The sequence below is a fragment of the Castanea sativa genome, chromosome 5, assembly GCF_040712315.1.
Source record: "Castanea sativa cultivar Marrone di Chiusa Pesio chromosome 5, ASM4071231v1".
NCBI classification, from domain to species: domain Eukaryota; kingdom Viridiplantae; phylum Streptophyta; class Magnoliopsida; order Fagales; family Fagaceae; genus Castanea; species Castanea sativa.
In genome coordinates, this window is record NC_134017.1 from 81,818,187 (window position 1) to 81,843,272 (window position 25,086).

Below are 25,086 nucleotides of genomic sequence, written 5' to 3' on the forward strand. Positions count from 1 at the left end.
AAAAACCTTGATTTAAAAACTTTATAGAATAAAGAGTTATTGTTATGCAGTAAGTGTCATGTTTGTTTTGCAAGAAGTGCTTCATCAAAAAGAGATAACTCCTTAAAACCCATTCCACCTTCCAAATTTGGATCACACATATCACCCCACTTTACCCAATGTATTTTCCGATGATCTCCCCTTTGCCCCCACCAAAACTTACGGGTAAGCCCTACAATTTCATGGCAAAGACCTAGTGGAAGCATAAAACAACTCATTGTATAAGTTGGAATAGCTTGAACCACAACTTTGATCAAAACTTCTCTACTCTCCTATGACAGTAGCTTCTCTTCCCAACCTTGCAATTTCCTCCATACTCTTTATTTGATGTAATCAAAACTTGCTTTTTTGTGTCTTCCAATAAGTGATGGCAGCCCCAAATACATGTCATAGTGCAAAATCTCTGAAACCCCTAATGCTTCCTTTATTTTTGTTTATGTTGCATTAGTTGTTGACTTGCTAAAAAACAGAGATGTTTTCCTTCTATTTATTTACTGCCCAAACACTTTCATAAGTAGCCAATATTTCCAACACCTTTTGACAATCCTATCTATTTGACAAGCAAAAAAAGCACACGATCATCTGCAAATAGCAAATGGGTTAGTCTTGGACTTCTTCTACCAAGGGAGAAACCCCTAATAGCACCATCATTTTTAGCTTTGGAAATAATGCTATGTAAGCCTTCGGCGCACAAAAGGAAAAGGAATGGGGATAAGGGATCACCTTGACAAATGCCCCTAGCAGGATGGATTAGTCTTTTTGGTTCACCATTCACTAGAATCTAGTAGGACACTATTTTGAAACAAATCATCATAAGATTTATCCACTTCTCCTCAAACCCCAGTTTACTCATAATTTTCTCCAGAAAAGACCACTCTGCCCTATCATATGCCTTGCTCATGTCAAGTTTAAGAGTCATGTAACCAGTTTTGCCAGTTTTGTGGTTTTTCATACTATGGAGAGTTTCGAAAGCAACAAGTATATTATCAGAGATCAAGCAATTTTTTGTGAAATCATTTTGATGTTCTGTAATGATTTTTGGGAGAATTTTTTTCAATCTATTTGTTAATACCTTTGAAAAAATTTCTTAAAGTACATTTCATAAGTTGATAAGTCAAAAATCATTAACAGACTGTGGGTTTTTTGCTTTTGGGACTAGGGTGATGAAAGTATGGTTAATGGGATGGGAAGTGTGGCCCAATTTAGGAGTGACAGTATGGTTTTTGTGACATCACTACCTACCAAACTCCAATAATTTTTATAGAAGAGAAGGGGCATGCTGTCAGGAACTGGGGCTTTCAGTGGCGCATTGGTTTTAATGTTGTTTGTACTTCCCATTCCATGAAATCCTGGGGCAATATTTGATTCATCTCCTCGGTTAGAAGCTTTGGCACTAGATTCAAGGCTTCCTCATTCAGAATCGAGTTTGTGGATGTTATTAAACCTTGATAGAATTCAATGAAAGTTTCTGATATCACTTCCTGTTGAGAAATCCACACACCATCTGAGTTATAAATGCATGAAATTTTGTTTCACCTATGTCTCTAAGTTACCCTGCTGTGAAAATACTTTGTATTTCTATCACCACCGATCAACCAAATTTTTTTTGCCCGTTGTCTCCACATCTTGTTTTCCTTAATCATTGTAAAGTTGTAATTTATAACTATTTTGTGTTGGCTTTAATTCCGTGCCAAATTTGATTGTAATTTTGTTCAATCTTTTGTACCCTATATCTCATGTTGGATTTATTTGTAAGGGTTGTGAGAGAGAGAGAGAGTGTGTGAAGACTCAAAGCAACTATTGAAAACAAAAGAAGTTTTTGCTGGTAGCTCACGAGTAGCTTTCCCGTGAAATAAAGCATGTGCTCAACACATGACTGGAATGCGAAGAGTCAAAACAGATGGTTACAGCTGTTTTGCTATTTTGTCATATTTGCTCAACTACATCCTCATACGCACTATATAGATTATCATTACCCACATATTGAATAGAGAGCTTTTTAGAGAGAAAACCTTAACCACAAACCCTTGAGAGTGAAAGATTGTCATACCTACAATTCTCTACACCATCCATTGTGGTTTTCCTCTACTCCTACCTCTCCATTTCCAAATCCTTAAGAGGTTGATAGCCCAAACACTTACCGCACCCATATTGAGTGTCAAGTGAGGTTTTGGTGCTGCTGGGAAGCATTGGAAGAAGCCAAGCTTTGGCGGATGCAATCAAGCGCATTGCTAGATCCAGGAAGCTAGACAAGACATGGTTCCGAGAAGTCTTATTGGAGTAGGAGCTTGGAGGACTTCGGTGCACTGGGTAGATTAGGTTTGGAGGGTCTCTTGTTATTTATGTATCCCAACTTATTGTCTAGTAGATCGATTTACCGCTTGGAGGGCGACGGAGAGGTTTTTCACCGAGTTCTTCAGTTTTCTCTTCAATAACTCATCGTATCTTGTGTTTGCATTTTTCTTCCCTACTCTTTTAGCTTTTATTTTACTGCTGTGATTTTTTAAATATGGCTTAGAGTAGTTTTATTGTTTGTTCACTCACATTTACTCTATTTAGCACTTAGTTTAAGTTAGAGTAAAATTGGCTGAGCTGTAATTTATTAATTTGGGGTCTAAATGGCTCTTGTGGTTTAACACAAATCCGAGCTTTCAATCATCAACTCCGTCACTTCTTTGTTTAATTCTCTAACTCGAGAATTGTTCCCTATTTTTGCTACCACCTGTTCAACCTTCACCAATAATTTTTTCTTCTCCTTTAATTCTCATCTGACATTCCCAAAGTATCTACAGCTCCATTGGGTTAATTTAAATCCACACTTCTCCGCCTTTCTCATCACTTGGTGTTAGGCCTCACAATGTATCTGATCTCTCCACACTGCCTCCACGATATGGCCACACTCCTCATCTGATAACCACATCTCCTTAAACTTGAATGGTCTAGATATGGGATGGGAATTTAAACCATTAGGAACAATCTAGAGAGGAATATGGTCCGAGTTACAACTATTGAGATGGAAGACCCGAGTTGCTCCAAACTGTTGTAACTGCTCATTTGTGCACAGTGCTTTGTCTTATCTCTCCCAAATTGACTAACCATTGGCAAAGTGTTTCCTCCAAGTAAATTTTGAGCCTGAGTAGCCCAAATCAATAAAGCCACATTCGTCTATTTCATCCCAGAAGAGTTGCATTTGATTTTGACTATTCCTGTGTCCCCCTAATTTTGCATCGCCTCTAGTCAATTCATTAAAGTCTCCCGCACAAAGCCATGCGATTTGGAATTTTCATTCCAAACATCTAAGATTTCTAGCAATGACATTAGGCTCAAGCCTCTCCATCCTAGCTATCAAATTAATGAAAAAAAAATAAAAAGAAAAAAGAGCTACTATGAACTTATAAAAAGAAAAAGAAAAACCAGTATAAACTATTAATGAATATCTCCAAACTCTATTGTGTCTGAACAATTTTTATGAAAAGAAATAAATTATTGCAAAAAAAATCCTATTATAAATTTATAATTGGCATTGAAAAAATATATTTCTTTTTATTTTAAAAAAAATGATATTTAGCATATATTAGAGATATTTGCACATTCATAAGCATAAGCTGCATAACCATATTAACAAAGAAATTTTCACAAGAAAAAACCAAAAAAAATAAAAACTTTTGCAGGTTAATATTTACTCATTTCATATCTATTTCAATTGTATGGTTATCTTATGACATGAACTCTCAAAATAAAAATGGATTGGTCCTTGGTATGTTTTGCCATCCTACTCAATGAATTATTAGGATTCGTTTTCAATAGAGCCTTCTGCATCCACAAGTTTCGTTATTCCTATCGCTTTGTGATTAATGATTATGCCCAAATCCTATAGTGGAGCTCCTAATGGTAGGAAGTAGTAAGTATCTAAGGTTTTTCTAGGATGAGCCAGGAGGGAAATCACTCCACCCTTGTATTGGAATATTGGGTAATGATGATTGGTGAATTGTGGTTTTTTTTTTTTTTTTTTTTTTTTGAGGGGGAAAATTAGAACTTTATTAATGTAACAAACTAAATCAACTTGTAAAACAAACCGTATGTGTGGTGGAACATCCTCCATCCACACTAAAAAATCTTGTATGCCAATAGCATATCTAGTTAGACTATGAACCATATAATTACCTTATCTTTTAGTATGAAAGTAGAGCAATTGATCAAAATTTTGGGATAATATCCTTACATCCGCAATCAACAAACTAGTAGCTACTAAAAAGTGTACATCCTCTTTCAAAGCTTTTATCACAGCGAATCTCCCTCCAAGATAGATCGCATAATACCAATATCGTGGGCAAAAGACAGAGCCATTGTAGCTGTCATTGACTCAATCTCAACTACATTATATGCTTGGGATAAACTATTTGTGCAAGAAGCTAAAATTGAACCTTTATCATCCTTGACAACCATGCCGATCCCAAACTTGTTTTCTTTTGAGAACAAGGTGCCATCAAAGTTTATTTTTACCACATTCACTGGAGGAGCCAGCCAACGATGATGGAACTTCGACTACCCTGTTGTCCCTGGGTCTCAGGTTCCTGCAGCTTTATATGGAAGTCAGTTAGGCTGGCTTTTGATAGACTAGCAACCTAAAGGAGAGCAATGGCAGGTACTCGCAAACGGACATGGTTGCATTGGTTCCAGATTGACTATGTTGTGATTGTGAAAAGCTCTACATGCTTATCTCCTGAAATTATCCATGATACAAGCTCTTTAAAATCCACAAAACCGACTGAATTTCGAAAGTTCCACAATGTTGGATCAACCTAAACAATATCAAGCTTAGAACAAGACCATAATGCATGTAGTGGGTCCTCAGCAGCAGCTCTACATCATTCACACATTGGATCGGTGATGATTGTTCTTCGTACCAAAGCTTGTGTCATCAGCATGGCATTATGGCAGGCCCTCCATATGAATGTCTTCACCTTTTGTTGCACTTGCATAGACCAAATTCCTTTCCAAACATGTTTGTCCCGAAGTGGTGGAACATGTGTTGTTGCCAAAAGTTTAGCCTCTTCTTCAAGGAATCTGTACCCTAATTTGCAGTTGTAATCTTCATTACTCGAATAAGGCCAGTATAACACATCCTCTGTTGTAGCTTGACTTAGCAAATTTTTTTTTTATCATCTCAGCATTCTTAGCTACAAATAATCCATCAACCAAGTATGTCAGCCAATGTCTCATGGTAGGGTTAATTAGGTAGTCCACTGTGGAGTCAGCGAAGTCATCGATAGGGCAAATGGGAAGTTGCGGTGGATGTTTATTTGGTAACAAACGATGTTGGCAAATGTTGATTTTCCCTCCATTTCCAATCCTCCATCTAGCTCCTTTTTGAATGACATCCCTTCCTTTAAAGATACTCTTCCAAGCATAGGACCATATTCTTAAATCGAAAGCTTTCATAATTGCTATGTTTGGGGAAAAAACGGGCCTTAAAAACCTTGTAGAATAAAAAGGTTTTGTTGTGCAGAATTCCCTAGCCTTGCTTTGCTAGTAAAGAGTCATTGAACATGACTATATCTCTAAAATCCATTCCACTAATTGTTTTGAATTTTGTCATTTCCTCCCACTTAACCCAATGAATTTTTCTTTGGTCACCTCGTTGTCCCCAGCAAAATTTCCTGATTAGAGCTTCAATCTCATTGCACAAACCAATTGGTATTTTGAAACATCCCATAGAGTAAGTGGGAATAGCTTGAATAACTGACTTTAACTAAACTTCCCTACCTGCTTGGGATAGTAATTTACCTTTCCACTCTTGAAATTTTCTCCAAACCCTCTCCTTTATGTAATTAAAGCTAGCTTTTTTTTCCCTTTACCAACAAAGGAAGGGAGACCGAAGTACCTTTCATATTGCATAATTTTTGGAACACCCAAAGCCACCTTAATATCATGCTTTATTTTGGTTGAAGTTAATTTGCTAAAGAATAAAGTTGTTTTGCTCCTGTTAAAATTTTTTTTTATTGAGGCTTCCTCATACATATTCAAAATCTCCAACACCTTTCCACGTTCTTTCATGGTTGCCCTGTAAAAAAGAAGACTATCATCTGCAAAAAGCAGATAGGTTAGTTTTGGCCCTCTCTTACATTGAGAGAACTCTTAGATATCTCCATTGAATTCCACTCTCTTGATCAACCCATTTAATCCTTCAGTACAAAGCAAGAATAGAAAAGGGGAGAATGGGTCACCCTATCTAATCCCACGGGTAGGATGAATCATACCACATGACTCACTGTTCACTAAAACAGAATAGGAAACTGTTTTCACACAACCCATAATCAAATTGATCCACCTTTCATTAAATCCCATTTTCCTCATAAGTTCTTCATGGAAATTCCAATCTACTCGATCATAAGCCTTATTCATATCCAATTTTATTGCCATAAAACCATGAGTTCTAGACTTGTAATTTTGTAAACTATGTAGGGTCTCAAAAGCCATAAGGATATTATCAGAAATTAATCTATCCTTAGTAAAGGCCAATTCATGATCTGCAATAATAGAGAGTAATTATTTCAAATGGTTGGCTAGGACTTTGGAATAGATTTTGTATAGTACATTACAAAGACTAATAGGGTGGAATTGGTGAACATGCTCAAGATTATTAGTTTTTGGAATAAGAGTGATAAAAGTATGATTCAAAGGAGAAGGTAAGATACCTGAATTCAATAATGCCAATATGGAAGCTGTGTACTGTGCCCCATAAATGCTGGTAAAAAAGTGGAGGCATTCAATCTAGGCCGGGAGATTTGAGGGGTGCCATTTGTTGTAATGCAGCAGCCACTTCATGTTCGCCAAAATCTCAGCATAGTACATCATTCATTTCATCATCGATGACAGTGGGCACACATGATAACACATTTGGAGACACTCTTTGCTCAGTTAAGGAAAAAAGTGTCTTGTAGTAATTGACCAATACTATGGAAATAGCATTAGGTTGAACCCTCCATATACTATCTTCATATCTAATTCCCTCAATCACATTTTTTCTATATCTCCATGTAGCACAACTATTGAAATATTTGGTATTCTTATCTCCCCTGCCTTGCCCATAGTAGTCTAGACCTTTGACCCCACACAGTATATTCTTTGTCCAGTACCACATCAATCTCCTTCTTTAGCTGCCTAACCCTAAGAATTGTTGTCACTGAGCATGTCTGCATTCTCGACTTTAGATAGTAGTATCTTTAATTGATCCAACTCCCTTTGTATATTGCCAAAAACATTTTTATTCCATCAATTCAAGTCTTTCCCACACTTGTCTACTTTGGCCAAAAATTCTCCCTCATACCCAAAATCACCAAAACTATTTCATGCTGAATGAACTACTTCCTCAGAACCAGTATTTGATAGCCATATTTCTTTGAAACAAAATAATATTTTCCGAATAGGAGGATCTAGATTTGAGAATACAATATGGAGTGGATTATAGTTTGATGAGTCACATCTCAAATGATAAACCCTTAACCTGGAAATTTCAAAAACCAATTATTAGTAGCTAAACACTTGTCAAGTCTTTCCCAAATTGAATTGCCATTTTCATAATGCCTGCTCCAAGTATATTTTGGACCCTCAAAACCCAAATCCATAAAACCACACTTATCAATCACATCTCTAAACAGCTGTATCTAATTATGGGATCGAGTTGCTCCTTCCAATTTTTCATCCTGTCTAATAATTTCATTAAAATCACCATAGCACAACCACAGTCTCTCAGGCCATGAACTTAAACTCCTGAGTTTGTCCCATGCTTTATCCCTTCTTGCTATTTTAGGGTCACCATAGAAACCCGTCAAACGCCACACTTTCCAAATCTTTGTCAATAACTGCATCAATATAATTTCTGTCTGATCCCTTAATTGTTAGATAGATCGATGATCTCCAATAAAGAACCAAACCACCACTTCTACCCACCCTCGGAACCACCACCGATGGTAAAAAATAATACTATTTTGAATGAACTCTAGCCTTGTTTTGTCTATTAGTGTCTCTGCTAAAAACACTACAGAATGATTTTTTGCTTGTACAATTTCCATGAGCTTTCTTCCTGTATGTAGGTTCCCAAACTCACGATAGTTCCATGCTTGGCAACTCATTGCTGCTGGCGGGGTTGACTATCAACCTCCACCAATATAAAAGTTCTTCAATCTTCGACCTGAGAAGCTTGGAAACGTTTATAAGGCAACTCTGATAGATATTCTTCTTCCTCGACTACTCTTTTTGTTCTGAAATTTATTTCAATTGAACCAACATTGGGAGTTAGTCTATTTCATCGGGTCCAACTTGGTAGAATACGTTTGTTCTCAATTGGAGAGGAAGCCCTGCGTGCATCCTGAGAAGCATGTGACTTGGGAAGTTGTGTAGCGAAAGCTGCACTTAAGTTGTCACGTGTATTTGATCCTTTGAATGCCTCCGTAGCTAAGTCGAGCTCCCCAACCCTACATAACTCTTCATTAATATCTTTTAGTACCGTTTCAAAGTCATCAAGATCCTTTAATTCCTTTATTATGACAAGATTTGCTAGATTTGAGGAGATAGTATCTGTTTCAGCCGAATGATTTACTCCAAAAATAATGTTACACATTGATGGGAAATTAATAGGGTCTGTGTAACTTCAGCTTCTCTTCACGATTGCTCCAGCATGGTTCCTCTTCCAGGATGCGGAGGCTGGTCTAAGGATTCATCCGCCAAGGTGGTAGAGGTCGCCTTCTTCTTTGCCACATAATAACCAGGGACAGTGATCACACTCTTCCTTGACGCTACAAACAGTGGTGCTCTAAGGTGTGGGTCAAATGCCCTATGTTCAGTTCTCTAGGTCCTTTCACTCTCAATCCAAAGATCGCAATCCCTATTGTCATAAGTAAGACGACCACGCCAGTAACAAATGTTTAGCAATCTTTCGTATTTGAATGAAACCCACGCTTCTTTCCCATCGTTTAGAGAGATAAGGCGACCACGACACAATGGTAGAGATAGATCAATGGATACCTGAATTCATATAAAGTTGCCAGCATCAAACAATCTGGGCTCAAATGGTTGAATCACTTCTCCCATGACCCCACATATTTTAATCCCCACTTCAAAACTCATATACTTAATCGGAAGTCCATGAACCTGCACCTAGAGGATCGTTCCATCGAAATAGATTTCTAGTAAAGGTTTATAACTTTCGCAGCATTGCATAACTACCAAGTATTTGTCAAAACTTCATGGCTCACTTCTAAGAATTCTATTGACATCCTCCTTGTTATCAAAAGTGAAAAGAATTTTATGATCACCAAAAACCTGAATCTTAAAACCATTTCTAGCTCTCCATAATGGTGTAAAAGTTCTAGCTATGACATCAACGTTGATAGCTCTTTTGGTCAGAAATTTCGCAGCGATTGAGAAATCAATGACACTATTGTCATTTGTAAGGCTATAACCAAGCCCTTTTCTCTCAGAGAGAGTATGCCAGTTCCAAGACTGAGCCTGGTCATCCATAAATTCTTTAACTCAACTGTTTCCCAAATCCCTTGAAAGAGAAACCAATAAGCTAAGGAATAACCTTTCTATTCAAAGGATACTACAAACACTATTCAAAAAATAGAGCATCTAAGGGTGTGTTTGGATACCACTTATTTTGCTGAAAACTGAAAACATTGTAGTAAAATAATTTTTAAATGTGTGAAAGGTACATTTGGACCCATTTTAATGAAGGTTTTGGTGAAAAAAGAGGTTTGTGGGTCCCGTGAACAGTGCACAGGACCCACTGAAAGTGCTGAAACGCGTTTTAAAAAAAAAAGAAAGAAAAACGTAGACACGCAAAACTCAGTATCCAAACGGATACTAAGTTAAATATACTCAAGGGATAACCTGTAACTGCAACTATTTCCATAATAAATTTCGCAATTTTAAATAATGATTTTTGGAGCAAGGTAGAAAGAAAAGGAGGAAGGGCAAGATAATAAGTATAAATACATCTAAATTAAAAAAAAAAAAAAATCAGTTATTCAAGAGGTGATATTTTTAATTTTATGTCTACTTTCTATAGATTTTTATTTTTTTGGATGGGAGGATTTATCTCTAATGTTAAACATTTTTCTTTACAAAATAGCTTCTAACGAGGTATGAAGAATTGTATCTTGAATCAAATATTTATTTATTTTTTTGTGGTAGGTATCATTTCGTATCGTGTATGGTAAGATATACAAACACCTAATAAAACTTATTATAAAAATATAAATATACATATAAAATGTATATTCATAATAAATATATTCAACTAATGACTAATTAAATTATTATTTTATATAATAATCTTTAACAAAGATAGCATAAATCAAATTAACATATATATTCAAATTGATTGAAATCAGAAGTAATAATATACGCCATATGAGCCAAAGTAATAATTTTATTTTATTTATTCATCATCTTCCCTAATCAACTTTATCAAATCAATGTTATCATGTTCATCTTGCAAAATTATTTCTTCATTGATATTCTTTTACGTCGTCATCAACGTTCACTATCTCTTATAGTTATTTTATTTATATTTCTCCTTGGCATTATTACTTCTTGGAATTATAACAATAATAGAAAAGGTAAAAATAATAATTATATTGTCATTTAATACATTATTCATAATATATAGACAAAATTGCAAATATGAAAGTGAACAGTCAAGTGTATGTTTCAAATTTTGTAAGAGAAAAAGAAAAAGGAAATTATGGATATGTTATTTTACTGGGCTCATTTAAGTGATCCAATAACTTTGTATTAAAAACAAGTTTAATAACTTGTTAAACTCAAATAAAAACACAAATTTTAACAAAAAAAAAAAAACTCATTTTAACCCATATGTCTATGTATTGTATGATACGAAAGATTTTATGATATGATACGATTCATACGATACACACCTATGTATTGTATGATTCGTGAGCACTTTTGATACACTCTTACAATACATAACTTTTTTGTACACAATAGGATACGTATCGTACGAGATGTATATATTGTATGATTTATGACCACTTTTGATGCACCCTTATGATACAAATTTTTTTGGATACGATAGGATACATATCGTACAGTGCATATTGTATATCATACTATACTAACATCTATGATTATTATAGTTTCTTTGTCCCTTAAAGGAGGTTGTGTAATTTTTCATTATTTTTTTCTCTCTCTTATGATTATATCATGTACTGTTCTATTTTAATTATTTATTATTTCCATCTTTAAACTTTCTACGTCACTAAAATCAAAAGTACTTAAAACCATAAAGTTGCAAAAGGTAACTTGTAACCGCAACTACTTTCTTAATGATTTTTAGCAATTTTAAATAATAATCTATGGTGCAAGGAAGAAAGAAAAGGAGGCAATGCAAGATGATAAGTAGAAATACATGTAAAAAAAAAAAATTCAAGGAAAAGGTGATATTTTTAATTTTATGTCTATTTTCTATTTATTTATTTATTTTGGATGGGAGGATTTCTCTATAATATTACACATTTTTCTTTGCAAAATCCCTTCTAACGAGACATGAAGAATGCAAAGGACAATAGGACATAGCTTAATAAGATGGTAAAATTGTTATTGGTGTAATATCATTTAAATCTATTACTAATACACCAATTCTACCAATTATTAAAAACAAAACGCTAATTCTAACGTTGTGAAGACTTATGTGTCCATACTATTATATAAGTCCATATTATTATTATTATTGTATAGGGCTGGGCCCCAAGCCCTATGGGCCTTGGGCTCAAACCTTGCGACACGTTATTTGGCCCTACTCCCATCGTTGGTCCATCAGCCTCAATTCTGACGCCTTGGGGCCCAATTTGTGCACCATAATTGAAATAGGACCTTGCTAACTTAAATACCACAGGTAAATTCGCCCCCCCCTCTTTGCGATCGTCTTTAACCTGGTCAGGGGTATCGTTGCCTAGAGAACCCCCATACCCGGTTGCACTGTAGTGCCTTCAGGAGTATCGCTGCCGGGCGGGTTCAAGATGGTGGGAATCAGTTCCAATGCGACTTCCACTTTCCTACCAGAAACCCACTTAAAGATGATAGAATTGGTCCCTCATTTACACTAGTAAGGAGAAGTAATCATGACACCTCCACTTATCTAGGGCTATAAATAGATGAATGAAAGGAGAAATGGTGGTTGGCAATTTTAGAGAGAAACATAGAGAGAAGAGAGAGACTACCATAAGAAAAGGGAGAGAGACTTAGAGAAAAGGAGGAGCACGTAGAGTCTTAAGTGATTGCATGGGTCTCAAAATGAAAGATCACCTATAATAGGAAATTTAAAACCCACAAAACAAATAGATTGTGAGCCCAAAAACGTTAACTACATATTTTTGGCCTGCACAATTATTATTACCAATGCTTTTTTTTTTAGAGATAATTACAACATGATACTAATTCCGCAGTTTGAATCCTTTCCCCCTAGACCCACAAGCATTTTGTGCATTGAGAGGTGCCAATTTAGCTATAAGGCTTTTGGCTATTATAGTACTTTTTATAATAAAATATTTAAAAGTTGATACATTAGTTTAAGATTTGTTTTGTATTTATTTAAATTATGAAACACAAGAATAAATTTAGACCAGTTATATTAAAAAGGATTGATAGGATTTTAAAATTTCATGGTGGACTAATGATAAAAAATTTATAGTATCCTAATCCCATATAAATTAAGACAAAATTTATTATATAAGTTTTATAAACTTCACATCAGGTAGGATCCTTACAGTTTTCTCAAAAATAGAAAAAAGGTAGGATCCTTATAGAAGAGTGGCATTAAAGTTTGAATCCGTTTTTTCCATTGTTTTCGTAATTATTAAATTATCAAAAAATAATAATATTCAACATTTATTTTAAAGTTAATTATATAGCAAAATTATTTATTTATTTGATACATCGATAATAGGGGATGAGTGAAAAGTTGCTGATAGGGACGGCCGTTCTTATTGCACAATATTTAGGTAATTTACCCAGATAGCACCACACATTTATGATTTATGGTGGTGTGGGAGAATATGCCAGAATAACTAAATGCTACGGTTTAAAAAAATATGTATTAATTTATTATTGTCGATAATATATTTAATAATTTATCATATTTTTAAAACTTGAGTTTTATAAATTTAAGTTTACTGTATAATTCAGTTTCAAAAACTTGAATTTTTTGAAAAAATATCCTTTAAATTTGTGGTACTATTTTTTATATAACACAAGTAATATAATTTTTTTTTTCAATTTTTTCCATATTTCGCCCGACAAGTGTGCAACTGGTGGCGGCAATGTGCGGTTCACACATTTTTAGACACAGGCAGATGTAAATAAGCAATACTTATATCATTCACAGCAAAAACATGTTTTTATGTTTGTTTTGTTTTGGTCATTTCAAATTTCAAACACAAATCTGAAATTATGGAGTCTTGTGTGTGTTTTGTCTTCAGCTCCAGCCTCCAACCATTTCACTCAATGCTTCACTAGTCACTAGCTCAATGTACAAACAGACACCAAAAAACAAAAAAAACCCAATTTCTTTAGTATTTTAGTAATAGACTTGTATATATATTGGGTTTTTAAGTCAAAGAAAGAAAGGTCCTATCTAGTTTTTTAAATGTTGTTTGGAAGCAGTTTTGGATTCTACTACCTGTTTTTTTTGTTTGGTTCTATCATCTATGTGGTTTGAAAATTGAAATCTGCTTACTGGGTCTAAGATGCTCAACTGCTTCTTTGTCACTTCTCCGCTTCTCTTGAACTTTTGAATTCAAAGGTGTGATATTTTACCCCGTTGACAATATTTATAGTTGGAAATATGTATGTATGTATGTCTGATTTGCATGAAAAAGAGAGAGAAAGAAAGCATTTTCAAGAAGTTGGGAAGCCTTTTCAAGTTGTTGTTCTTTTCGCAGTGAGGATCATTCATTGCTTGATGTTCTATGCTCAACCCTCTTTTCAGATTCTACTTGTTCCGTACCTTTTCATTACCATATACATCTGTTTTCCTGCAAAGAAAAAGGGCCTTTAGATCAAGGACAGGTTAGCTTTCAAATCCCTCTTTCTCTCTGAAATTTCTAAATTTTGAGTTGGGTTTCTTTCTGAGTATGTGATTCTGTTTCTGTATTGAGAGTTCAGCCAAAAAGGGAGCCTGTGTTGTTTTGTTTTCTTTTGTGTCTGTGTGTGTTTTTTGGGTTGTGGGTTGAAGATTTAGTAGAAGAGACATCCATTATTGTTGATGGGTCAGATTCTAATCAGAAGGTGAAGGAGGTGGGGCTGTATTAGGTAACAGGGACCACCGAGATCTGTCTTTTTGGATTGTTCTATTGCTTCTTCTTTATAAGTAATTTACTTCATCATGTACTATAGATTGGAAGTGGATGCTTTTGTAAACCAAACCCTGTTGCTTTTCTTGACTAATATTTATGCTCCACCCCCATACACTTTTCAATGCACAAACAAAGCTTCATGCTTTCTTTCTTTTCTTTCTGAGATTCTATGTATGAGGTGAGTGGAAGTGAAAGTGAAAGCTCACTTTCGTTCTTTTGGGCCAACGCTCATTTAATTAATTAATTAATTAATTAATTAAACCCCTCTCTGAATGACTTTGATGAAGGGGTATGTTTGTGAAATCACACAGTGGAAACAACTTTTGACTTCCATGATATTGATGGGTAGGGAGATAGACTTAGTTACCCCCATTATTTCTTTTCCTTCTTTGCATTTGATTTGAGTGCCCTACCTTACCTATCAATATGGCACAAAACTAAAGCCCTTTGCTCTTATCTTAATTTGGTCATTTCACCTTTTTTTCCCATGTGGCTGACAATCATTTCCTCATAAGCTCTTGATATTGACCGCTTTTAGCTCAGCTCGGAATTTCATGAAGCTGCAAAATGTGACTCTTTAATGAATGATTCTCTCATCGTGCACAATGTTATTCTGTCTATGATTTCCTTTCCGTCTCCTTTTTGAAACTCCTCAGAAGGTTTGTTGCTGGTGTCTTGAATTGTAAATGGAAATTATTAGTCTCACAAGTTTGAAGTTTGTGTTGGTAATTTTTGTACGCTTCTGTTGAAAATGACTGGTAGCTGTGAATTAATGACTCTGTTTGTCTTATTATATGGTCACAGGTGTCACAGGGTTTTTCATCTAGTTCTAAATCTCATTATGCCCTATCTTTCAAGTTGTTTGTTTTTTATTTTTATCTTCCCCATTAATAATGCAAAAAAAGCCCGAAATTTGATATTTGAAGTGCATTTACAGGGTTTATGATGCTTGTTTGCACATGGGCATTATAGTTTCTGGTAGAAGCCAAGCTATCTGGGGAGTTTCAGGTTGTGCTTTATGTGATAAACGCCAAATCTTCTACTCACAAGATGCGTAGCTCACCGGTTGTGCAGTCTGTCTTAACCCGGTAAGGATGTAGCATTTTTTGTTCTTTGTTTAAATTTGGAGCTCTAGCCTATTGCTCTTCTAATGGCTTTCTACTTCTTTCTGATTGCACTTTTCCAGAAGTGATTCTTTCTCTAAGCCATCACACTCTGGCAGGAATTCTTGTGACTCAGAAATACAGTTGGATACAGTGGATGAACTTCAGAGTGATAAATCATCCTTTAAGGTAAGCTTTAGTGGGGTTTGTCTTCTTACGGATTTTTATCTCTTGAAATTGTTCTTCAATTTTACAACTTCAAAATTAGGCTGTGGTTTTTGAAGGAAGTTTTTACTAAATTGTTGTCTACTAGATTGCTGAATGGAATTGTGAACAAGGTTCTATCCTTTTACTTCTTGCCTAACAGTACGAATCAAATTGGCATGTATGCTTAATGGAACGGGCAAAAAGATTTTGATTTTTCTCTTCCCTTTCGGTTGTAAATCCATTTCAACTCTTTCTCCCTGATCTGAAAGATTGGACTGGTTCTGCAGCAGAATACTAGCTAGTAGCATCATCAGCCATCAATTACCTCATCTTGATATGATTGTTTCTCAAAATTTAACTAGAACATTTTGTTGTTGTCAATTAGCATACACCCCCCCCCCCCCTTTTTATTGTGGTCAAATTGTATTGTAAGTAAAAATGGTGTTTTTTTATTTTTATTTTTATTTTTTATTTTTATAAATCTTTTAGGAGTGCAATCTTGGAGATGAGACTGGAAATTTTGAATTGTGCACTAAAAGCAATGCTTATCCTTCCAGGTTCCAGCTTGAACAGGATGTAAGCTTCCTTTCCCTTTTTGTTGATGCGCCATTATGAAACTGTCCAATTGTGCTTTACTGTGTAATTTGCATGTGAATGGGGGTAGTGCAGTAAGCTTCTATAAGCAAGACACCCTATATTGATTTTGCAGTGGCATTCATGTTTGGGCTTTTATTAGTAAAGTGGTTGTGCTTTTCACAGTGAGTTTGCTATCGTAAACTCATTGTACTTTTCTTATCAATAAAGTTTTTATTACCTATCCACAAAAAAAAAAAAAATTAGTTAAGTGGTTGTGGTAGGATCATATTGGCGATAGACATGGTAGAGGTTTCAAGATTATTATAATATAGTGTAGAATATATTTGTCATTGTCTTTAATAATGCAGATATACATTTTTATAACCTAGCTTATGAAGGCACCATGTAATAAAGGAAGTATTATGTTGGAACCATTTATATTAGATAACTTTCATGTAATAACTTATCCAGACATCTTTAACAGTAGTTTTGATGTGCTTCCTGTGTATTGGAATTATCTCTTATAAATAAAGATTTTTTTTACTTATAAAAATTGTAATATTTTACTAGCATTGCTGCTAGCAGTCATCTTTATGTTCAGATCTTTTTGATGGTCTCGCAGACCTAAATTTATTATCTTACTTAGAGGCAGCTTTACCTTAGTAGCTTACCCTATCCTAATGTATGTGCCTTTTGGATAGGTAAACAGATTGCAACAGCAGTTGCAAGAAGAGATGGAATTGCATGCTGTTCTGGAAAAGGCTATTGAGAAAAATACTATGAAATTGTCAAGTCCATCTCGTCTCCCTCACCAGGTTTGTTTATCTATATATATATATATTGCATTTTGTAATATGCGCATGCAATTTGCATTGGCGATTTTGGTGAAATGATCCTAAAATTCAAGTTTTTGAAGAATTCACCTTGTCTAAGCAAATTTTGAGTGCCAGCTGCTTCAGATGCATGTTACATTTACCTGGTATACGTCTGCTATTGTTGTTTATTGTGTCTAATTTATGTTTTTATCAGAAGAAAAAAGGGATGTGGGTGGGGTGGAATAACTTGTCATCATGGTTTAAATTCTCAGACTCCCCCTTTTTTAATGAAGATACAGTTGTTCAAACCTTTTGGTCTTGTCATTAATGTCACTTGTCTTAGCTTTTTACTGATAAACTTGGGCATGCTCAGTGTAAGTCTGTGTTATATCTTTAATTAAACTTTGTTGTTGGTCAAACTCTAGGCCAGTTTGATTGTTGCTCAAATTATTATCAATTTTTTAATAATAATTGGTCCACTCCATGGAATGCGTTTTGTAGCAGAACAGAGTCCTAGGGACTGCCAGAAATTTCTGTTAGGTGTTTGCAAAAAAATAAAGAACAAACAATTTACCCATACCATACATTTTCACTTTTTAGATTCCAATTTAGCGGACATCATAAACTGAGAATCGGATTTAAGTGCATCATTCTGTCTCTCTTTTCTTTCAAGTTGTACCAGGCTGAAACATTGAATCATGGCTTAAGTGATTAACTAATCTTGTATATATTGTTGTGCTAGCTTATAAGCTAGCCTTTTGCTTTTTAACTTTTATGTACAGTTTTTTAAAACTTCACATTTTCTTACTTTTTCAAAGTACATGTATACTTTAGCACACTTTTAAGAAAATATTTTCAACAAAGAGCTAAATAAGTTGTTCCCAAACGGACAGATGTGTGTTTGGGACTAGATTATAAGCTAGCTTTTTGCTTTTTAGATTTTATGTATAGTTTTTTAAAACTTCACTTTTTCTTACTTTTTCAAAGTACAAGTATATTTTAGCACACTTTCAACAAAAAACTAAATAGGCTATTCTCAAACAGACACACATACATTGTTCTCTAATAGCTCAATTACCAGTTTTTCATTCTTGTACTTTTGTAGGGATTTAATATTGTGATGTCTTTTTTTCATATTAATACAGGCTCAAGAGCTCCTGTCTAATATTGCATTATTGGAGGTCACAGTTTCAAAACTCGAACAAGAGATGGTGTCTTTGCATTTCCAACTTAGCCAAGAAAGAAATGAACGGAGGCTTGCAGAATATCGATTGAGGCATTCATCTTTTCTGTCAATACCTCGTTGCTCCTCTGATATTCTGGATAAATTGGTATGCTGTTTGCTTTTATTCCCAACTAAGTAGTAATTCCTTCCTGCGTGTATCAACCTTAAAAAAAAAAAAAAAAAAAAAAAAAAAAAAAAAATTTAGACGACTTCATTCTTAGGCTTTTTTTTAAAAAAATAAAAAATTCCTATTTGTTTCCTCCTACAAGATTTAGACAGTGGGTGGCATCTTGTCTAGCTGGTAAAGCCTGGTGCCAAAGATCCAGGATTAAATCTTGCTCACAACAGGGATAGGTGTTTAAGGAAGGGGGAAGGCTGCCCTCCTATTCTATAGTCCAGCGATAGAACCAAAAAGAAATATAAATTGTAAGATAATATCCATGCACTGGCTTGAAGAAACTGGGCCATGGCCTAATCCTAAAAGCTACACATGTTTTAATTTGGAAACGGATTCTAGAATTAAATATATTATTCACTTTCAGCCTCTCAGTTTTGTCTACACAAATATTGGATGATTATTTCTATAAAATAGAAGTGAGAAGAGTTTGGCCTTAGCTAGGGTAGAGTGGATTAGAAAGATACTTGTAGCTGACCTCAATAATTTGGAAAAGGATTTATGTAGCCATCCTTAACTAGCTGTGTGAATAAGGATTTGATAACTCACATGGTTGTCTCCTATATGTCAAATGGAACACATATGGTCATCCTGTATATGCTCAATTTTGTGCAATGTAATCAACTCATTCTTTCATTACCCAGATTTCACCGTCTTTGAGGTGTTCAAAGCATTCCATTTCTAAAGTGGGTGATGCCCATGAAGATAACTCCTGCCAGGAGCTGCAAGATCAACCATTGGAATCTACTGACAAATATGAAGAGTCAATGATAGAGGTACCTGTCTAGAGTTCCTCTTACAGATAGCATTAACTTCTTTATAATTTGATGCCTTTGGTGAAATCCATGAGAATTACTTTTGTCCCAAACGCATATGTATTACTTATTCCTTGTCAGAACTTGGTCCTTGTAACTTTTTCAGTAAAAATATGGAAATATTGATTAAAACTTTCAATTTGATAATCAATGATAGTAGGAACTTAACATGTGATACTTTGCATCAGAATGGAGTAGACACTGTTGTACTTTACCACAACAAGAAAATGTCTATGAAAATAGATTCCAAATCTGGTCAAGCTGTAGAGTTCAGGAAGCTTCCTAAAGGGATGCCAACAAAGGGCCTTTGGGATCATCCTAATCAATTATCGGAAGAGATGATGAAATGTATGAAAAATATATTCATTTCTTTGGCGGATTCTGCTATACCATCCAAATCATCTGCGTCAGAGAGCCACTGGTCACCTCTATCACCACGTGGGCATCTTTCCAATTTATCTTGGTGGTCATCATCTGAGAGGTCAATGATTTCATCATGGGTGCAGAGCCCACAAGTTGATGTAAAGAGTAACTCTGAAGTGTTGGCTTCAGAGAATGCATGTGATCCCTATAGGGTGCGTGGAAAACTAAGTTGGGCAGACATTGGAAACTATGGATTAGCAACTGAAGTTTCTTGGATGTCAGTTGGTAAGAAGCAGTTAGAATATGCTGCAGGGGCACTGAGAAAGTTCAGGTAAAATTTTATTCAATCCTCGTGTCTTGAATTTTTCTTCTTAGTCTCTTGGGTAGGGTCAACTATTCTTATATGAAGATTCAAAATACCAAGAAATTTCTATTATAGAAATTTAGAGAAACATTAAAAGTACTAATTTAGAATATGTATTGGAATTTGTGTGCACTATGTGGCAGTTTTACTTTTTGATCTACTCCTGATCTTATTTTCATGTACCTTCTTGTCATCTTTATGTTTGCATTGGCTTCTGCATAATTGGTATGCCAACCACTTACATGCCTTTTTCCCGTCAGACATTCCAATTATGTGTTTCATCATTTCAATCTTCTTTTCATGGTGAGAGAATGTGTATTAATATAAAAGGCATACCCAATGTGCTGCTGAAGCTGTTACCATAGAAAGTGGATCTTTACTTTAAAATGCCCCTGGTCCTGCATTTAATTCTTTCTGTGTCTTCTGATATTGTGCAGGTTGAATGAATGTAATTAATTTGAATAGTTAGAGAAACTTGAAGTCTTGCTTTTGAATGCTTGAATTTTTCTTTCGACCTAGAGTTGACAACTGTTGTTTTGTTTAATTGTTTTGAGAACAGAACACTTGTTGAGCAACTGGCCAAAGTGAACCCCATCCATTTGAGCTGCGATGAGAAGCTTGCTTTCTGGATCAACTTATATAATGCTCTGATCATGCATGTGGGTTGCTTTATTCTATTACATTTACATGTGAATTATAAAAAAAATGATACACAAGGCACTGTAAAGCTATTTTAATAAAATGTGAAGTTTCATATACAAAGTTAAAATGCTGTTCTCTAAAATCAATCTTTGGACAGGCTTATTTGGCATATGGAGTCCCAAGGAGTGATTTGAAGCTCTTCTCTTTGATGCAAAAGGTGTGATTCTGACTTAAATACTCTCTTTTTGTTTCTCTACATGCTTAAACTTTACTTTCCCTGATACTATCAATTGATTTCATTAAAATGACAATCATTGGCTTGCTGAGAGTCTGAGACCTAGCATTAACGTGTCAGGTGCTTAGTTAGGAAGTTGATTACTAAGTTTTGATAATGTCATTTCATCTCTATTAGTTTATTACATTAATAAATTTAATAAACTACCCTGCTTCTAAATGCACCTGGGATGAAGAAAATGAATGGATCTGTCACTTCTAAATGTTTGGTTTAAATTCTACCAGGGATCAAATCTGTGCCAAAGTTTGAGATCTACAACCTTCATGGCTGTGCATTCATTGATATAAAGCATGAATATATGATTGTTGGTATGGTATCTAATTTCTATTGTGGGATATTAGTGGCAGCCCTTTACTCGGAAAAAATGAATGGTTTGTTCAAAGCAAAGTCTCTCTCCACCAATGTACAAGTGAGGGAAATGGTTCAATGTAGAAGGAAGAAAAGTGATGCGATATAGAAGGAAAATAGTTCCTCCAAGGAGAGGGAAAAACAAAGCAACAATAACCAATAAAGATGAAGCCCCTTATGCTTGTGTGCTTACTGATGTTACAATGCAATTTCATGACTTGGGATACAATGAACAATTGACCTAGCTGATCTTATTTCTAGAACAATCATATTCCTTCATATTCTCATGTTGATTCATTGGTCTGTTATACTATGATCAGATTGTTTAAGCATGGATTTATTCTTTTGAATTTGCATATGATTGTTACCTGGACAATCTTATGGCTGCGGTTGATAGTTGTGTGATTGTTTATGGCTTTTTTCATTCATGGAGTATGTTCACTGATTTTTTTGTTTGTTTGTTTCTTTTGATGTATATTCCAGGCAGCATACACAGTAGGGGGACATTCTTTCAGTGCAGCTGCTATTGAGTATGTGATTCTAAAAATGAAACCACCACTCCATCGGCCCCAAATTGTATGACATGGTTTAGTATTGTGGATTAATTACTCTCTTATTGTACTTCATTTCCTGATTAAATGTTTGCATGTAAAATATAATCAGGCTTTGCTTCTTGCCCTGCACAAGTTGAAGGTATCAGATGAACAACTGAAGTCCGCTGTTGATATATATGAACCACTTGTAACATTTGCTCTCAGCTGCGGAGTGTATTCTTCCCCTGCGGTAATCTCAATAATTTTTCAATATGTTGATGGATTGTTTCATTTTAAGTTCTCCTGTAAGTTTATGGTAGAGAATAATACATGCAGGTGAGAATCTACACTGCTAAGAATGTGAAAGAAGAGCTTCAAGAAGCACAACGCGATTTCATTCGAGCATCAGTTGGAGTTAGCAGCAAAGGGAGGTTACTAGTCCCCAAAATGCTACACTGCTTTGCCAAAGGCTTTGTGGATGATGCAAATTTGGCTGTATGGATATCACATTACCTTCCGCCTCATCAGGCCACCTTTGTTGAACAATGCATTTCAAAGAGAAGGCAGAGCCTTCTTGGTTCACGCAACTGTGGCATTCTTCCATTTGATTCATGCTTCCGTTATCTTTTTCTGCCTGACAAAATTCCTGTATGATGCTGTATTTTAGTACATGATTTGTGTCCGTATATACCTTGCTTGCCTTTGTCTAGCAGGTCAATATGAAGATAGTATTGGCTCTAGATGATGCTAAAGAAACCTAAAATGTTAGGTTGCATCATCCATGTGAAGCTTAACCTCCTTGAGAATAACAAGGATGTTGCAGTTTTGGTCTCCTGCCTTATAGACCAGTAATATCTCTCAAGGGTGTTGTACATTTTGTTCATGGATAAAAGAGTTCACATATAATACCTGTAGGCCATTGTTGCGTTTCGCTTAATCAAGTATAGTTAAATAATAATGGCACAATTCTAGTTTAGTTTCTCATAGTGCAAATTCGCAAGCATAAATGAGCATGTATGTTAAATCATGTATCGAGTTCTTGTATGAAGAGAACAAAGGATATCTTTTGTACGCAACTATTAGTTGGTCTTTCAGTACAGTACCATTCAGCCACTATGGGATAATGTCATACTTTCACATGATAGTGAGGATGATACTTAACAAAGAGCATGGAGGTTCAAACGAGTAATAAATGCTATGGACGATAATTTTTTTTCATTAACAATTTATTTTTGAGGTGACAAGTTGTGATTGGTGTTGTGCAATACTACTTTCATATTGAGTCAATCATTGATGCTATTTTTATTGTGCAATTTGTCACCCTGACAAGATACGAAAACAAATCGTGAAAAAGATGTGCAAATATACTGGTGGTGTCAACATTGAATTTAGCCCTAATGAATCGTTCCCTTCTGCTGACATAGTTCTTAACTTTCTTGATCTCCATTTAGCCCAAACAAGCTATCATCAAAAAATTTGTAACACCAATTTTGCTCTTGTACCAATATTGAGGCTCAACGCTTCTGATTTGGAAAACTATTGGCACTGGAATGTTTCTACCCGAATATGTTTCAGTCAAACTTTACACTTCCATATTTCACGACTTCTCATTTTCCATTCAAGATTTTTCATTTTTGTGCTCCAAGCCATTTGAATTGTAGCTTTTTTGAAAAATTTTCTGATGACATCCTGATTACGTCAATTTGATGTTTGTTTGATACAATCATACAGAAAGTCAAAATTTTTTGACACTGGACTAAAATTTTGCAATATCTCGCTTGATTCAAGCTCGATTACTTCTTGAAAGTAGTTAAATTGAGAGAAATTTCACATTTTTTTTAAATTTATTTCGTGTGGAACGAAATTTACTTTGATTAGATGGTCAAATTGGTTAAACTTGATCAAAATTAGGGCCTGACCTTAAATTTACGAAATTCATCATTCCAATGATTGATTGAGGTAAATTGGCTCAGTTAAGGCTTAGTCAATGTTGATCAAATCTAGTCAAAGTTGTCCGAAGTTAATAAAAACTGGGATTTGACTGTAAATTTATGAAAATCTTTGATCTAACACTTAGTTGGTGTTAGTGGGCTCAATTAATATAACTTTTTAAAGCTCTAGGGAAAAATAATCAATTTTTTTCCTGAAAAATTAGAGGGCATTCAGTATTGATAGTTGTTCATTCTTTATCTAACATATCATTGGAATAAGATGTGTTTGACAAAGAATGAGAGACAATATTTTGCCTCTCCTTATTGTGCAAATGATCACTAATAAAGATAATTTTGTAGTTAAACCATAATGAGAAAAAAAGGCGACGAACCCAATGATTTTGTCGGCAGCGCTTGCCACAAGTGACTGTATCATGAAGTCTACAGCTTCACAACGGCTGACGACCCTAATAAAGGGACGACTCGGTAGGCTAACGAGAACAAGATGAAGATGGTAAGCAAACCTCCATCTATAGCCTTACTTGATTTTCCACGCATACGTGTATAAGGAGAGTTCTTGTGCCACATGCTTAACTTTAATCAAGGAGACTCCTATAAGGAAAGGAACTCTAGGAGATATACAAAATCCAAGAGGTTCTTTCTTGGAAGGAAAAGACTTCTTGGCCAAGGTACGGATGTCAACCCCACACTACTATAAATACCCCCAAAACCCTCATAAATCAAGGTACACATAATTCACCTCAGCTCTGCTACTCTAGAGTTGTGAATAACTGTTAGAAGGTATTTGGCTGGTACCACACCGGTACTCCTCTTAAGGTCTTCAGCTTTTGTGTTGTGCAGGCTCTCTATCGGGAGCACGTGAAGACTGTGTGACTTACTGACGATTTTCAACATCATTAGTTGGCTGTTCGTGGGAATCTTTAACGACTTGTAAAGTTGTGCTATCACCTCCTGGACAAAGAGTTGCATGGTACTCACTCGCTCGATGATGACCACCAACAATGTTCAAGGAGATGAACCACGCACGACGGTGCTCAAGAGGCAAGTCCAAACTCTAGTCGCCGCTATGGAACGCCTCACCAAACAGAACCAAGATTTGGAAGAACAATTGCGCCAAAGGTATGCGGGCGCTAACACCTAGGAGAAAGATTAAGAAGGAACTAACGTGGAGAGAAGGAACTAGGAAGGGACGGAAGGTAGCAATGCCCCAAGCAAGCCGGAATGACAGGACACGAGCTGGCCATTTGTCACCGAAA

The 25,086-nt window shown here is 35.3% G+C and overlaps 1 protein-coding gene across 4 annotated transcripts; it reads left to right on the forward strand.

Moving 5' to 3' along the window:
- Positions 1–13,666: 13,666 nt before the first annotated feature.
- Positions 13,667–23,096, forward strand: LOC142636689 (uncharacterized). 4 transcript variants are annotated; one of them, XM_075810970.1, is made up of 14 exons: positions 13,667–13,864; positions 14,004–14,130; positions 15,355–15,505; positions 15,604–15,709; positions 16,217–16,303; positions 17,005–17,118; positions 18,264–18,449; positions 19,163–19,294; positions 19,522–20,027; positions 20,620–20,719; positions 20,860–20,919; positions 21,829–21,921; positions 22,009–22,128; positions 22,215–23,096. In XM_075810970.1, exons 3-14 carry the CDS (start codon positions 15,468–15,470, stop codon positions 22,530–22,532), a joined length of 1,860 nt encoding a protein of 619 aa, XP_075667085.1. In that variant the 5' UTR covers positions 13,667–13,864; positions 14,004–14,130; positions 15,355–15,467; the 3' UTR covers positions 22,533–23,096. The 4 variants fall into 4 exon arrangements, with proteins under 4 accessions (XP_075667085.1, XP_075667084.1, XP_075667086.1 ...); XM_075810969.1 differs by lacking the exons at positions 13,667–13,864; positions 14,004–14,130 and adding an exon at positions 14,785–15,076; XM_075810971.1 differs by lacking the exons at positions 13,667–13,864; positions 14,004–14,130 and adding an exon at positions 14,944–15,076 and having other exon boundaries at positions 15,640–15,709.
- Positions 23,097–25,086: the final 1,990 nt, after the last annotated feature.